The 17327-nt window shown below is 40.4% G+C and overlaps 1 protein-coding gene across 6 annotated transcripts in view; it reads right to left on the bottom strand.

The window, feature by feature from the left end:
• The window catches only part of ZCCHC2 (zinc finger CCHC-type containing 2), a 64759-nt gene that overhangs the window by 14359 nt on the left and 33073 nt on the right, over positions 1-17327 (bottom strand). For all 6 annotated transcript variants that reach the window (XR_004819592.1, XR_004819591.1, XR_004819593.1 and 3 more), the window contains exons 6-12: positions 14365-14459; positions 11929-12012; positions 10097-10154; positions 7687-7822; positions 6349-6413; positions 5692-5786; positions 1159-1287 (exon numbers count right to left, since the gene is read on the bottom strand). Coding sequence is in view for 2 of the 6 variants with exons in the window: in XM_035723910.1 (XP_035579803.1) it covers positions 1159-1287; positions 5692-5786; positions 6349-6413; positions 7687-7822; positions 10097-10154; positions 11929-12012; positions 14365-14459 (662 nt within the window). In the remaining 4 variants the exon portion in view is untranslated. The remainder of the gene's footprint in view (positions 1-1158; positions 1288-5691; positions 5787-6348; positions 6414-7686; positions 7823-10096; positions 10155-11928; positions 12013-14364; positions 14460-17327) is intronic.

The following is a 17327-nucleotide window of genomic DNA, read 5'->3' as shown; positions in this document are numbered from 1 at the left end:
AAGAGTGAGCACTGTGGCATTTTACCTTGCCCTAATTCCTGTATACTTTCTCCAGCTCAGAAGTAGCTTTATAAATGAAAAGCTTTGCAGCTACAGTAGCTAGATAAACTAGCAGCCACCAGAAAAAGCACGGATTTGGAGCTCTTTTAAAAGCCCCATCCCCAAAGAACTGTCACTACTGGCCCAGCAGTCAGAGCTCACTCTGTGTTAACAGCTGCTTACCCACGGGGCATTTGTCACAATCAGTCAGCTGCAAATGTTTAACAGCTAGGCTGCCTGAGGCAGCATTACCAGTTGGGGCTAACAAGAGGTTGACCAAAAAACTTAAAAGAAAAAAAAAAAACCCAGAAGAATGAGATGTCCACAGGGAGCTTTGAAAAGCTTCCACATATTCCTGAAAATCCAGAAGGCCATGCTCGTGTCTAGGGCTGTATGTAAGCCCAGGAAAGACCTGAGAAAGGCCTACACTCTTAACTTCTGGCTGACTCTGAGCTGCTGTTTAAGGAGGATTGAAGACAATACATACAGAGAACAAACAGCAAAATGGCAGATGTGAATCCTGCGTTATCAGTAATTACAGTAAAATTAAATGGATTAAACATTCCACTCAAATGGCAGAGATACGCAGAATGGCTAAAAAGCCATAATCCAACTACATGCTATCTATAATAGACACACTTCAGATTCAAAGACACGAATCGGCTTAAAGTAAAAGGACAGAAAAAGAAGTACCCTGCAAATAAGAGAGCTAGAGTGCTATATTATTCTCAGATAAAATAGACTTTAAGACAAAAATTCTTACTAGAGACAAAAAAAAAAAGAGGATATTTTATAATGATAAAAGGATCAATCCATCGGGAAGACATGTATATTATAAACAGTACCTCTAGCAACACACACATTTTCAATTTTTCTACACTGAATTCTTTATTATGACTATTTTTCTACTTAATTTCATATGCAGGGAAATAAAGCCTTAAAAAAATCAACATCGCTAGGAACTGCCAAGTCGGTGGTCTATCAGACACCCTTTATACCAGTTAAATTTAAAATCAATAATGACATTTATAGGAACATAAAATTACTTATGTCTGATTGATTTTAAGAGACAACACACATTTTCCTCCGCCAACCCCATAACCCTTCGAGAAAGCAAACCTCTGTCTTTTTCTTCTTCACTTTCAAAGCTTTCTCTTCCATCGTGTCGGGGGCTAGAAGGAGAACTGTAACTCTCTGAAGAGGTTTCTCCACATGTGTCATGTCCAGATCCAATGTCCAAATTCACATCTGAAAATAACAATTCTATTTTTTAAGAATCATGTTAAGTAGTTAAATTAATTTCTGAATTGAACCATTAGAATTAGTTACAGCTGTAAAAAATTTTTTCTTTCAGTTTTTCTATAAACACTTAAAAAGCTGGTCCTTGCTCTAGGTAAAAATTCATTATGAAAACACAATTTTAATTGAAAATACCTGAATAACAAATACATTCTTAAAATAAAGGCAGAGGAACAAGTTGATCTTACTGACTTTAAAAAAAAAATCAAGAGTTAAGGTTCTTTGTAGGGTCTGCTCAATAACAGCACAAGGAGCCATTTTCTAAGTCTGGATATTTTAACTCCTCAGAGCTTATTGGAAAATTCATTCTTTAATAGAATTCAAGAATAGAACTGACTGCCAAAAATGCTTATCCAGTTAAATCATTGTGCTTGAGTATTTAAAAAGAGTCAAATGCTTCCCATCTAGTAGTGAGTAGGCCCTTGAGTTCTGCCCAGAAACCAATGCCACATCGAGGTGGGTAGGGGGTGTAGTACAGAACCTGTCATGATCAGTTAGCCATATCTGTTTTGGGCACAGAGAAAAGATTATTAGTATACCTAGTACTAGACATTCCTGCACTGGCCCAAACTTAGATAACTGTTCTATTCATTTCTGTAAACCCAGTAGCTAACATAGTTCCTGCCTCACAGCAAGCATTCAACACATGTTTAGTAGATAAATCCCCATATAAGGAATTCTGGAGGTATTTTAGAATTATATAGATGAGTGAACCATTTCTATGGCAACCTGGTAGAAGCAATAAAAGGTAATTGCTTGGACAAAATATGTGTTAGGAAGAAAAAGATATGGTTTGTGTAATGAATAAGGCAGCTGACTAATCTGTGTCCTTTAATACCTTGAAGGTATTAAATTTATAACAGTGTTATTAGTACGGTGAAGTATGACGTAGCCTAGCCCAACCACTCCAATGGTGAAGTGCTATTAAAGAATAAAGTCATTAAGAATGCAGATGTTGCTAATTCCCTTTGGGTAATAAAATGCCAAACTGCCAAAGGAAAACCGCACAAAATCTCATGAGACTGTAAGAAAAGTGGCAGGGGAGTGACTTGGGCAAGTAATAATTTTACAGAAAAGTAAGCTGGAGTGTACTTATACACAGAATAGGTTCTGCATTACCAGCCACAACATGACTAAGGAAAGGGATGCAAGCCAACACTAATGGTGATCTGAAGATGATTTAATGTGCCACGGTGGCCAAACAGCCTGGCATTAAACTGGACTAATGAAAATAAAACCTATACAACAGTGGCACATATGCAAATTGTGCATATAAATATTTCAAGCAGCAAAATGAACAATTCTACTAAGGGAATCAAAGATTCAATGATCGTATAAAACCAGAAATGATGCACTAAAAGGGAGCCACTGGGGGAAGGTGAGCTGAGATTTGCTCCCTAAAACTCAGAGAGTGAAACTACAGTGGAGTCTTTGAAACTTCAAAGAGTAAGTTTTGGAATATGTTAAAAAAAAGGGGGGGGCAGCTATTTCTCCAAATGCCAAATTATAGAATGATTTAACTCTAGATTATATAGCTAGTCAATATTCTAATCACCAAATTGTCAAATATAATAATTTGCAGTTTTCAAGGAACTAAATATAAATCTAAATTTATACTAAACATAATTCTCTCTCTGATGATCCAGAAGGTGCAGAGTCTTTGGAATTTTTCTCATCAGGAATCATGTGACCTTCTGGAGTTAAGAGGTGTGAACGGAGAGGATGAAACAATTATGACGAAGGATGTTCCACCAACTGTCCTTTCAAACAGAAGCATACACTTTTCTATTTATGTCTCAAAGGATAAAAGGTTATGCATGTTATTAAGAAGACAAAACCCCAAAACTTACCATATTCTATTCTGGCCACTATTCTAACAATAAAAATCCTGTTTACTAGTATGTACGAACAAACAGAAGTTAAGGTGGACTGAAGAAGCACGTAGGTATATCAGATGACAGAACCACAGTGGGTTATGAAAGGAAGCTGGAGATTTTTAAGTCTCTGAAATCTCTTAAAAGAATTACTGAGAGGTCAACTATCTCACAGCCCCCCAAACTTCTTGGTGCCACAATCCACAACAGAAGAATGGGCTGGAAGAAACACAAGGTGATACCGTGGAACAAAGTTCTTAACGCAGATGAAGTTAAGCAAGCATCCCTTTTAGTGGAGAGATTTAAAGCTGGAGGTTTTAAAAGCAAATACACTGCAAAGAATATAGATGACAAAGAAGACTGCCTGCTTTCTTGGGAGGACACAACACAAAGGGAGGCAGTAAGAGACTTATTTTGCTCCCTTCTGTATCTTCAGAATATTGAACTACGTAAATGTATTACTACTCAAAATGGAAGTTAAATTTTAAGATTAAAAATGAGTAACACTTCTCTTGGTTATTTAAAGATGAGGATAACCTACCAATCAGAAGGATCTGATATTTTCAACTCCAATACAGTCTCTACACTTTATGACATTGCAGGATTTTTCCAAAAAGAAAAACATCTTAAATCCATCTTGAGTTTACTGAATGCTTAAAGGTCGTTCCTTCTTTATACCCTAATGTTTCAAAGGGACATTAATAAATAGAGAGTTGTTTTTATTTTTAAATCAGAGTCGGCAAACATCTGAGCTATTTGACATCAATGCAAAGTTAAAGATTTGATATACAGTCACACTTCAGGACAGAATGTTTATCTTAACAAAAAATCCAGATGTTGTATTTTCAGAATACTGGAAAATAAAGAGCCAAAGGATCTGGGAGTTTGGGATGTTATTTAGAAGTTCTTAATAACCTACACAGTGTATGTTTTCTTCTACCTTTGAATAGGGAAAAGGAACTAAATTACTGAGCACCGACGTGCTCAGCACTGGAGAAATGCTTTTCAGATGCAATCATATTTAATTCTCACAAGCTAGGGAAGGAGATTATTATTCCTGTCTTACAAATAGAAGAATAAGGCTTCGGAGAGGCCACACATTTACAAAACCACATTGCAGAGTACAACAGTCAAATCCATGTCTGTCTGAGATCAAAGTCCATAGGACTTCTCTGCAAATAGGAAGCTAACAAGGAAAGAAGAGTCATGTGCTTCTCACGGAAGCAGCAATTCCCAAATTAGGTGAGAGACAAGAGACAGAGTGATCTTCTGAGGGTGGGACACATTTGACAGAAATTTCCACTGGGAAATGACCCAATGTAGGAAGTGATCCAGGAGACAAACATGTGGGCAGTGCAGAAAATGAGCTGGAGGAAGGAAGACCAGAGACAGGGAGGTGTGCGCAAGTAATTTCCAACATCCACTGACAGAGGCCTTTCGTCGTTCTTATTTCAGCTCTTCCCTCTCCTGTTAGCTGCCACCACCACAGGAAACCTCAAAGGTAGTGAAGTGTTACAATAAACCCAACAACGACGTGGGGTTTTTTTCCATGTCATTTTTTCCCCCAAAGACAGTTGTTCCAGCTGGTTAATTCAATGAGTTGGCCAGATGATTTTTAGAATCAAAATGTAACCGTATTTCCTGTATCAATTTTCAGTCTCTCTGAATAAACACCTGATTTAAAAGCATACTCCATTAAAAATATATATTCTGGTTATTCATGTTGTATCACAACTGAATGTGCTAACATCTGAATAAAATTTAAATTAAAAAAAATCCTTAATTTGTGAGGTGAGTCCAGTCAACAAAAGTGTTAGGTACACACATGAGCAAAAAGCATTCTCCTACCAGTCTATGGGCTTTTTTCTCTTTTATCTTTCCTGTTAATAGTAAACACGACACTGAAAAGTTATCAATGAACCACAAGAAAGGACATTTCTCAAAAGAATACAAAACCAAAGAGACCTTAAAATAAAAGTGGGTAAATGGAAACTATACAGATCTAGCACAATAAAAATCTGAGGGTCTGCATTCCCCTCCTAAATCTCCATAAAACCCCCACTAAGGATGGTCAGCAAAACATGAAAACGTCAACAAGATTCCAAAAAATGACTTTACACAAGAAACGAGGACAGGTTTCCATGAGGGTAGAAAAGATCTTCCAGGTGTCTGGACCTCTGCTCTGGAGCAGGGACTGGCTTAAGAAGCTAACAAGTGAGGAGGCGGTTGCTACCAGAGGAAGGAGAAGGTGGGTAAACAGAACTGTGGCAAAGGAAAGGTGCACCTCCACCGCTGAATCCTACATCCTCAATTAACGCCATTACTACTTCAGAATGGTTTAATCCAGAAATTGCTCTTCTCATCAGTGCAGGATCAAAGTATGGTATCATGATCTGACACAACAGTTCAATACCTACTATAATAGGTATCATGCTAAATATATTTAGGGGATGGGTATTTAAAAGAAAAACTTTCTTACCTTTCACAGAACCACCATGGGCATGTTGAGAAGCGGCAAGTCTAATACCGTTTATTCTACTATTCAATCTGTTGTCAGTTTTCATCGTTTTCTCCCTAAACCCAAAGTATACACGTTACCGACATTTTTTATAAGCCTCTCTAGAGAACACAGTTAATTAGTATTACTAAGATTCCCCCTCGGGGCGCCTGGGTGGCTCAGTCGGTTAAGCGTGTGCCTTTGGCTCAGGTCATGATCCCAGGGTCCTGGGATCGAGCCCCATGTCGGGCTCCCTGCTCACCAGGGAGACTGCTTCTCCCTCTCCCGCTCCCCCTGCTTGCGCGCACTCTCTCTCTCTTTCTCTCTGGCAAATAAATAAAAATAAAATCTTTACAAAACAATTTTAGTAAGCTACAATCTAAATGCAAGATTCCCCCTTTAGTGTACAGTTCTGAGAGTTCTGCACTCCTCCAAACTAAACAGATTTGGCAATAGTTTTTTACTTTAATCATTTGCATTTGTTGATAATTTTAAATTATTAAGGCTTGAAGTAAAAATAAGTTGAGAACTAGTAGAAAAATACTATTTGTATGTCGTCAACTAAACATGCCCAAAGTCAAATCCCACATGTTGCCTTTCTTACCAATTTCTATTACTGGAAAATTACATTGAACCTACTTTTCTATTTGTGGCTTTCCTTTCTTCTTATTTATTGATGATAAGCTTCGTTTCTCAGTTGAATGCTAATGGAAAGGATAAAAAGAAATCAAACAGACTAAAACTAAACCATACTGTGTTGTTATCCTTCTATTCTGGGACCAAACATTAAAATGACATATTCCCAGTTGTGTATTCTAATAAATGCTGACTTCTATTTCCTGAAAATACCCACCTGAATCACTAAAATCTGCACATTCTCTGATAAATACTTAATATTAACCTAAGAAAAATACCTATTTTGTATTTTGTTTTTAAAATGGGCCTGCGGGCGCCTGGGTGGCTCAGTTGGTTAAGCAACTGCCTTTGGCTCAGGTCATGATCCCGGAGAGTCCTGGGATCGAGTTCCACAACAGGCTCCCAGCTCAGCGGGGAGCCTGCTTCTCCCTCTGACCCTCTCCCCTCTCATGCTGTCTCTCTCTCTCTCTCAAATAAATAAAATATAAAAATAATAAATAAATAAATTTAAAAAATGGACCTGTATTCCTTCTTCTGACCACAAAATAAAACAGTCAAGAAACTGGTATTTGCTACACCTTCAACAGAATTCTCTTAAAGGTCAGGTTGTTAAAACTTCAAAACAGTTTTGTCACCTTTAAGGGGAGAAGGTGTAGGCACTGAAGTAGAGAGAGAAAAGGCATAATCAAATGGACTCTGAAAATAGGCCATTAAGTAGGACTAAGGTAACATACAATTTCTCAAAATATGCTTCAATGCTTTAGTTTGTAAAAACGCCTTCCCGTAAAGGTTAACATTTGGATCTGAGTGTTGTCCACAAATAAAAATCAGGTTAACCAATCTATTTTCTAGAAAGAAGGTGGTTCTCTCCAGAGCTGCACAGTGAGCATCCCCCTGTATCTGTGGTGCTACCGTACCACGCTTGAGAGCATTCTGTGCTTTGACTACACCAACTCCTAAGAAAGCAAATATTTCCTAATTACATTCAGGAGTTGGGGAAAGTGCCCCAACTATTCATGAGGAAAGGTCGGTTTCCAAATTCACATCACCAACAGCAAGATAGCAATTGAATGGTGAGTAATTCTTTCAAAAGCGAAAAAATCTGGCAAAACCATTTAATGTATCCCGAGTTAGAATAAACATTAAAGGATTTGTATCAAAAGGTACTAGATTTCTGAGCAATAAAGGCAGTCTCAGCATATTCTTTCAGGTCTCAGAAGAGCTTAGACCACATATTCCAGTTAAAGTCCAACACTTACACTATCTGACATAATAATGCACAGAGGACTTGACCCTTCTAGAGCAGCCACGCGCAAAGACAGAAACGAAACCCTCCAATACCTGGTCAGCTAAGGCCACACAGTGCTCCGGGTGCTGAACGGCGGTACGGCTTTGCTTCCTCCAATCCATGAGTCCATTCTGTTCGGAATATTGCATGGTGAGCCCATCCAGTGGAGAACAACTTGTACCGACAGTGCTATCAGGAAAGTTTACACGTGCATGAAAATCTACCCTCAAGAGCGGGGCCTACTATTCACAGCATGAAGCAGCTGCAGTGACCCTTTCTTCAGTGTATTATTTTTTTACACAATGCCTAGTGACACCTCTAAGGGCAAAAAAAGGTATACTATGAGAATAAACTATTACACAGCTACCTGATCTACGATAAGAATTAATACCTTTCTCTAATGAAATTAGTAATGAATGAACGTTGTCTTCAGACTCTATGCTACGGTCACCCTGTGCCACCCCCGGCTGGCGGGTGGCCCTGATCCTGCGAGGATCGCTAAGAGCTGCATATATCTGAGGCATATTCAAGGACAGGATGATGCGACTGAAAACCAAAAGAAACAAACAGAAACAGACTCAAAAAGAATCCAGAGAAGGCAGGCACTGAACAGGCCCTTTAAAATAACAGTGCTTAACACGTCATTGACTACAAGACGATGAGACATTTTGGAAGAGTCCTGGAAAATAAAAAAAAAGTTTCAACTCTGGCACTGTAAAAGAAACTGAAAGTAAGAACTCAGTGGATGGAAACAGATGAACAAAGTCCGTGAGGAGGAACTTTGGTCAGAAGAAACTAGGCTGGAGCGCCAAGGGGAAGAAAATATGGAGAATGTAGAAAAGTTGACGAGGGCGCCTGGGTGGCTCAGTTGGTTAAGCGACTGCCTTCGGCTCAGGTCATGATTCCGGAGTCCCGGGATCGAGTCCTACATCGGGCTCCCTGCTCGGCAGGGAGTCTGTTTCTCCCTCTGACCCTCCCCCTCTCGTGCTCTCTGTCTCTCATTCTCTCTCTCTCAAATAAATAAATAAATAAAATCTTTAAAAAAAAAAAAAAAAAAAAAAAAAAAGTTGACGAGACACACAGGGCACGGTGAGAAGTCTATCACCCAAAGTCGTCCAGGTCTCAGAAGAGAAAACAAGAGAATCAGGCAGAAGCAATATCTGAAGAGATCATGGCTTGGACTTCTCTAAACCCAAAAGGTATCAGGCTTCAGACTCGAGAAGTAGAGTTCGTTCAAAGACGGCTGCACACATATCCTAGGCAGAGTGCTGAAAACCAGACAATAGGAAATCCTAAAAAGCAGCCAGAGCTTGAAAAGCACACCAACTTCCAAAGAGCAACAAGAAGACTGAAGCGATGAAGGCCGGCTATCTTTCTTAGTCCCCCTAGAAAAGCAGGATCTGGGATGGCACGGTGGCCACCTGGGGTAGGTGACCCCAGGAAGCAGGAACGACGAGTACACAGAAGGAAACAGGAAAGGAGGAAAAACCAACGTGAGGGTCCATTACTGAGGTCGCCAACAGAGGCAGCAGAGGCTCAAAGCAGCTGGGACCCCCCAGGACTATCTAGTCAAAGGACAGGAAGCTGAGCTCCCCCATCAGCTGAGCACTGACACCCAGGGACAAATTAACTTGCATTTCTGGACTGTGCCTGTTTGAGAGCCAACTCGGTCCCCAGAACCAGCAAGCGCCCCGAGATGGAAGGCGGCCAGGCTTACAGCTTAGGTGGGGCAGGAGAAAACGAGGGGAGCCAGAGCTGGGCTGAGGGGATATAATGTGAGGGACCAAAGGCATTCAACAGCAAGATGGTAAAGCCTGAGTTTCAAAGTGCTCACAGAAAGTAACCGCCAACCTAGGATCCTGTATCCAACAAAAATGCGGGCAAAATAAACTTTTTTTTTTCCAGGTAAAAAAGTGAATGCATCACTGGCAGGACGCAGGAAATACTTTGGTGTTCCGCAGTGAGAAGGAAATCACAGACGGATGCTGAGACACGCAGGCAAGAATGAAGGACGCTGGAATGGTAAAATCTAACTGATGAGGGAAGAGTTTCATGAGCTCTAAAATACAGGGAGAATAACAATACATGACACTTACGGATTATACGGGGGAGAAGGAAAGGGAAGCAACAGTGATTAAAGGTCCTCACGGGGTAAGTGGTGCAAGCACTATTCGTATCAGACCGTAGTAAGTTACAGATGTAAAATACAATCTCTAGGGTAACCACCAGAAGAACTGAAAACGATACAGAACAATCAAGGTTAAGAGAAGGAAAAAACAGAATAAAAGCCACCCTAAAGCAGAAAGGAGGGAAATAAAAGGTAACACAGAAAAGGCGGGACAAGTAACAAGCCAACAGTAAAATGGCAGACTTACAGCCAAATGTATCAGTAATTCAAGTAAATGTGACCCAGTGAATTAAAAATGCACAAAGACATTTACATTTTAGAAATCAGATACGTACTTCACGAGGGGACTTTTCCCGGTATGTTTCTTGTGGATTATGGTGTGCTGTAACACGTCTAAAGTAGAGGCAAAAACAGTTTATTATACCAAATGCTTCTGCAAAAATCTGAAAGGATGATGCAACTAATTTATGTGACTATAACAGTGTCAACAGACTGTGCAGAACACTTCTAAGCATTTCTCACAGAAAATTCCTTAAAGAGGCAGTTTTTCAAAGACACACTAAACTACTGAATTTCCTTAAATATCTTCTCAAATGCGGTCCACCTAAGAGCCAATTGGTTTTGTCCAAAACTATGGAAGTTCGCTGTGACATGCCACTGCAAAACGACAACCCTCCATTTCAGGCTCTTTTTTTAACCACTAAAGAAATGAAGTGTCTCAAACATTCAAAAAATGCCTATCTATTTAACATAAGAAACGCCATGTACCCATCTCCCAGGTCTCTCTATTCAACTGACTCCTGAACAACATGGGTCTGAACTGCAAGGGTCCCCTTACACACGGATTTTTCTTCCGATGAGTAAGTACAGTACTGGAAACCTATTTTCTCTTCCTTATGATTTTCTTAACATTTTCTTTTCGCTAGCCTATTTTATTATAAGAACACAGTAGACAGTACTAAATACAAACTCTGTGTTAACAGTGAACACCTCTGGCAAGGCTTCTGGTCAAACTGCAGGCTAGTAATAGTTTAGTTGTTGGGGAGTCAGAAGTGCTACTCAGACCTTCAACTGCTTGGGGGTCAGCATCCCTAACCTCCATGTTGCTCAAGGGTCAACTATATCCGCCTCTTTTTAGTAAGAAACAAAAATATATCACAGAAACAACCGAAGGCCTTCCTCCATTCCACTCGACTCCCTCCCCCTACGGAGGTAAACTAGTTGAAATATTCTAGTGCATGTTTTCACGAAGACTGACGGCACCTGGTCATACCCAGGTATTTGCTGTTACACACAAGGCTGCCGTGAGGACCTCAGTCTCCATCCCCTGGGCACCCAGACGACAGTTTTCATAGCAGCAGAACTGCTGGGCAGTAGCATAAAATTAATTACTTCCAACCTCACTGCCCAGTGTCCAACTTCTGTCCAAATGAGTTGTACCGATTTATATTCCCACCCGCAGCGGATCAGAGTTCCCATTACTTCATATCCCTGGTAATGTCAGGCTCAAAAGTGCTTTGCCGATCTTATGAGCATGAAATGATAGTTCACTGTTTTTACAGTGTGCATTTTTCCCACTACTCGTGAGGCTAAACACTGCTCAACAGCTGTTCAAATTTCTTCTTCCATGAACTATCTTTATCTTTTGTCCATACTTCCAATCAGGCTGATGTTCTCACTGATTTTTTGAAAGTATATTTCTATTGTCTGGATGTAGTCTTGCTTCAACTGTGAATATCCTATAAGTGTCTTCTAATTGTCTGGTTTTTGGGTCACATGTTCAGTTAATTTAGATTAGGAAGATCTCCGCTACAGTCATGCTCTGCTTTGTCAAGAAAGCCTTCTTGTCCCAGATTATTAACATTTAAAAGTTCCATTTTATAATTTACATATTACGTTTATATGTTACACATATTTTGTTATTCATTTGCAATTTCTGTGCATGATGTAAGTACAGATCTAATGAGATTTTTTTTTCAACTGGAAAGCCAACCAACATCATTTATTGACTAGTCTATTTTTTCCTCACTTATTTATAATGCCACCTGTCACATTCCAAGTTCCCAGATGTCTGTTTCTTGGCTCCTTAATCTGTTCTAATCGTCCATTTGCCTCTCCCTTTGCCCATATCAGGCAGAATGACTTATTCCAGTAAATCCACACTTACCTTCTTCTTGACTTGAAGCTTCCGAACTGTCTTCCTTTAAGTGTTCTAAGATTTTAGAAGTCTTCAGGGAGGATTGTAAGTTATCTGCAAGGAAGCATTCAGCATCATTAACTTTTTAGGAAAAATATAATAAAAGAAAACACACAGAAGGATTCCTTCTGTCCCAAGAAGAGGAGAGTAGAGAGTTAGTGGCAAAGGGAACACTTGTACTAGTTGGGCCCTTTAAGAAACCAAAGTGACAGAGCACGCAACACTGGCCTGGGAGTGGGGACCTGGTCGTCGAGGCTGCTCTCTCTTCCCCACGTGCTCACATGCAAAATGAGAAGCAGCACTAGATGAGTGCTTCCCAAACATCAGTGTGTGCTGAGGCTTTCAATTTTCTAGTGTGTTGTAAACTATTACTTTTAAAAATATGATCACGTGTGGCAATGTCAAACTGCTACACAGACCGTCTACTCTCAGTTTCTATTCTTCTATTACAGAGCAGTGACAAGCAATTCATGGGCCAGCACTGACCGGTCACCGAACACATTCTGAAAGCCCCGGACGACTTCTCCGTTACAATACAGACCGATGGGATTTCAGAGTTTAATTCTGAAGTCATTTAGGAGTTTAACAATTTTGTTTTCTCAATCTTCAGAATCTAGAATACTACGCTCTATCCTAGGGAGAAAAAGGGTAGAGCCGTCATTCTTTAAAAAAAAAAAAAGTACAAATGAACTCGGTGAAACAACGGGGTCATCCTGACCAGATTTGCCACAATCTCAAAACATGTGTTTTTAATACATTTTAATTTCGCTGCAATCTGATACCTTCTTTAGCGCTGCTCATGCACTTTGAATACTGTAAAGCTCTCATGATGAGTTTTCTATTATTTATCTATGCACTACTCACTTGGGCCACTGTTCCTGGGCAGCCTGCTAAAATCTGAATTTGAAGTTTAACTTCGTGTTTCAATGCTTTTTTAGAATTAAACAGATCTATTTCGTGATATTCCTTAAAAAGTACTTACACTCAGTTCAAGCAGAAGCACTGACTGTTAAATCTATACAGCTCTAGGATGATTAGGATTCTCCTTTAAAAAAAAATACAGCTACTGCCACCATTCAGACATAAATTTAACCACGGGGTCGTTCATCTTGTCTTAACTAACTAGTCATCAAAAGTCATTAATTCTAATTGCTACTTGTTTGTTTAAAATATTTAAGGCACATGTGCCCCATTAGAGAAACTTTAAGTTAACCCATGTTATAATAATATCCAATCATCTTACTTTTTTTAAACTCTTTTTCTTCCACCTCAAAATGAGGAAATATGCATTTTCTTTCCCCTTTAGGTACAAGAAAATATGACTTTGTTGAAAGCAGAAGAAAAGATTTCAAAAAGTAAATAGCCACTTGCCAGAGTGGCTGTGCTGGAAGTCAGCACATTCTCCTAAAGCACACATCCATGCTCCTGGCAAAATATTTGTTTAAACAGGCAGTTGAGAAAGATGACATCAAACAACACACAAGGCCAACTGTGATGAAGGATGAGACATGAGGGAAAACCAACCCACAGGAATAGAAGGAAAAGGTGGGGAAATCTTCAGGAGGTGGTGTTTCAGTTGGGTCTTAAAATAGGTGTGATTTTAACAGGCTGTGCCAAAAGGAAAGCCATTTAGAAGTTCAGGAGCAGAACAAGCCAAGACACTGGGACAGGAAATGGCAGGTGTACTGGGTGCATGCCAAGCCTGAGAGACTAGCAATAAGGTACAAGGAGGCTCATGGCTGGGCTTGAATTTCAAACCAAACTTTTAACGTTCTGAAGAGGGGATTAAGCAACTGATCCCTAAGGTAATCCTGGGATAGGTTAAAGTAAAGCGAGAAACTAGAATGTGAGACTAGCGAGAGGCTTTGCGCAGGGTGTGCAGGAAAGAAAGGTTTAACTGCCAACAACAGGACTCGCTGGGGCGGGGGGGTGGGGGTGGGGGGCCAGAAAGGAAGACATCCTTCGTCCAGTGTGGCTTGGCCTGTCCATGACTGACTACAGAAAGGGAAAGTGAAAAGGGTAAGGCCCGGGTTTCCAGACTCAGAGGCCGAGGAGGTCACTATGGAGACAGGGGACCCAGGAGGAAAGGCAGATTCTAAGAGGTTCTACACCAGGCGCTCAGCAGCGGAGCACCTCTACGACCTGCTTGCTCGGGCTGACCAGCCCTGGCGGACCCAGTATGTGCATGAGTCCGGAGACAGCTGGCCTCCACCTGGCAGCCACTCAGATTTGTGATGTTAGCTTTAAAACTGCGGTGTCAATGTCACGGAAGACTAGAGATGTTCTCAATCGAATGCCACTCTTCCCCGACTGGGACGCCGGCGGCCAACCCCCAGGGGCGGCACGGTGAAGCAGGACTGAGCGAGAAAGCAGCCGGCTTCCAGAGAGGAGAGGAGAGGCGCTTACTGAGGCTGTGCAGGGGGTCCGCTGGTACGGCCTGAAAGAAGCTGTGCACCCGCTGACTCTGCAGGAAAGCTTGGGATGACGTGGAAAATAGCTGCCTGCGCACAAAGACAAGACCGGGGTTAACTTCACGTGGGACAGATCTCAGGCCAGCGCATGTGGCCGTTTAATTCAGGTATAAAAAACAGACGGTTTTCCTAAGGAAAATAGTATTATTTTCTAACGTATTTCCCATAGGAGGAAGTGGATAAAAGTTAAACCTATTTGCAAAAATCTAATGAACAGGCTTATTTTTAATTTTCTATAATCTAGTGATATGGTTGCAATTCTGGCAAAAAAAATATATATGCAACTATACATATATACACACACACACACACACACACACACACACACATATATATATATATGGTTTCTGCTCAGAATAAGAACTGCAATTCCTTTACTCTTCTTCACAATGCTACTTTTCCTCACTTGCCTGTCCCATGAAGGCACTTCCCCATACTCTGAACCTAAGAGCCTAGGATGCTGGGGTGCTACGGGTCCTGGAAACTGTGGAATGCGGTGGTCTGGGGAGCTACAGGTAGGACTACGTCCTAAGGCATGACTAACCGATGACTCGCGCCACTGCATCACGCCATGATTCTAAACCATTATCTTTGAAAACCAGCTTTCCTCACATTGTATTAATGTAATTAAAAGACTTCAGCTGGAAGTCTTCTCTACAAAGGGACCCTGCAATAAGGGGCATAGTTACAGTACAGTCTAATGGAAAGTTTCCTCAAGGATCTGAATACCAGCTCAACCACTTAAAAGCTGAATCACCCTAAACCAGTTACTTAGCCTTTCAGCTTTACTCTCCTCCTAGGGCATGAGACTACCAATTCATCAAGGTTATGATACTCACAGCACACAAAACTGTCACCCTGCTCAACATACAAATCCCCTTCCATTACTTTCGAACACGTTAAATGCTCATTTAAAATTCTTAAATTTCTCCCCAAGGTTTTTGACCTGTCATTCATATTAATTATAAAGTCATTAGATACTACACCAAGAGATGACCCTATGGACCACAATTACCTTGCACGTTAGGTAAAATTGCTTCTTGGTATGCAAATGTGGAAATAAACATTCAATAGGAAGACAGACAGGGGAAATGAAGAGATGGGAGGAAAACTGAGCAAGGAGCTGATCTAAATTTCCAGGTCTGAACACATTACCTACAGCCGGGGATCAAAATCCAACGGCAGTGGTGGAACCTATTACCCAGTTACATTTACAAACCAACTGGTCCAAGACAGACAGACACACCTTTAGTGCAAGGCTTGAGTCCCAGGAGAGAGCCTAGATACTACCCACCACTCCACAAACCAAGTGCACGTCCACTGTGGGAACACGGAGCTACACGTACAAGCCACAGCCGAGATGAACCCACAGGCCTGAAAGCAGCATCCACACTAAAGTTAAGGTTCGGTAATGCAGAACCACAAGATGGCAACCATACCTATCTATTTACAAATCAAACCGGCCATAAACTAACATATTAAATAAGAAAAACAAGATTACACTTCGACATGACAGAAACTACCCAACCCCAAATGTACATTTCAGTGCCATATTTCTCTTTTCCTAATTTACAGTGACCTGGAACTGTATTCGTGCAGGGCGTCCGGTACCAACCCCATCTCTCCAGCTCCTACAAACTCATTTTCTATTTCTCCCTTACAATAACTGCCCCTTCCTCTACAATCACTCCCTTTCTTAAGTGACATGAATGATAATCATACTAACCTAAAATTCACAAACTGAGAATGAGGTGTTCTCACATCCTATTAATGGTGTTGGGACCACAAACCAGCCACACAAATCAAAGATTTTTTAAGGGAAATATTGGGGGGGGATGTATTTTAAAAATACAATTTTTTCAGGGTGCCTGGGTGGCTGAGTCGTTAAGCATCTGCCTTTGGCTCAGTCATGATCCCAGGGTCCTGGGATCGAGCCCCGCATCGGGCTCCCTGCTCCGCGGGAAGCCTGCTTCTCCCTCTCCCACTCCCCCTGCTTGTGTTCCCTCTCTCGCTGTGTCTCTGTCAAATAAATAAATAAAATCTTTAAAATACATATATATATAAAGTACATATATATATTATATATATATATCCTTTTTTGAAGAGTAAACTCTTTCCAAGCAGGATGCAAAACCCTGAAACTGTCAGAGAAAAAGATTGATAAATCCGACTACATAAAAATTTAAACTGCCCACATGGTCAAGAAATAATGACAAACAGGGCTCCCCGTTCTTTAACTCTTACAAAATCAGTAAGACCAATAAAAAGTGGGAAGAACTGAAAAAGCCATTCACAGCGAAGTGCAAATACAGACTAACTACGGACTCAAATACAGACGAAAATAAGATAGTCTTCCTCTCTGAGCCTGGCAAAGATGAGAGATGGAGAGTATCTTATGTCTGCTGAGGTGCATAGATCTGAATGCAGGACTTCCAGTGTTAAAAGGGTTGTTACTTCCTTAGAATCCTTAGAAGTAGCTTGGAATCATCACATATTTAAAAATGCGTTATGACCAAACAATTTCAATTCTAGAAATTTCTCTCACAGATAAACATATCCAAATGTGTTAAGAACATACGTGGACATTCACTGTAGCACTGTTTGTTTCAAAATATTTAAGAATCAAAATGGCCATAAAGTGCACTCATTAATTGATACAACTAAAAATAGATTACGTAGCAAATAAAAAGGCAGCAATCTTTTTACATGTACCGATGTGTGACCATGTCCAATATATTTAATGAAAAGAGTAAGTGGCAAAAAAGTGTATATAGGATAATTCAATTTGCACAGTAAATATATACAAATACATAAATACAAGGGTATGTACATGCACAGAAAATTTCTGAAAAGTGACATGAAATTTTTTAATGAAGGCTATTCTAGTGACTGAATTTG

The sequence above is a fragment of the Zalophus californianus genome, chromosome 14, assembly GCF_009762305.2.
Source record: "Zalophus californianus isolate mZalCal1 chromosome 14, mZalCal1.pri.v2, whole genome shotgun sequence".
Lineage (NCBI taxonomy): Eukaryota > Metazoa > Chordata > Mammalia > Carnivora > Otariidae > Zalophus > Zalophus californianus.
Note: the sequence above shows the minus strand (reverse complement) of the source record. Positions and strands in the feature narration are given on the sequence as shown.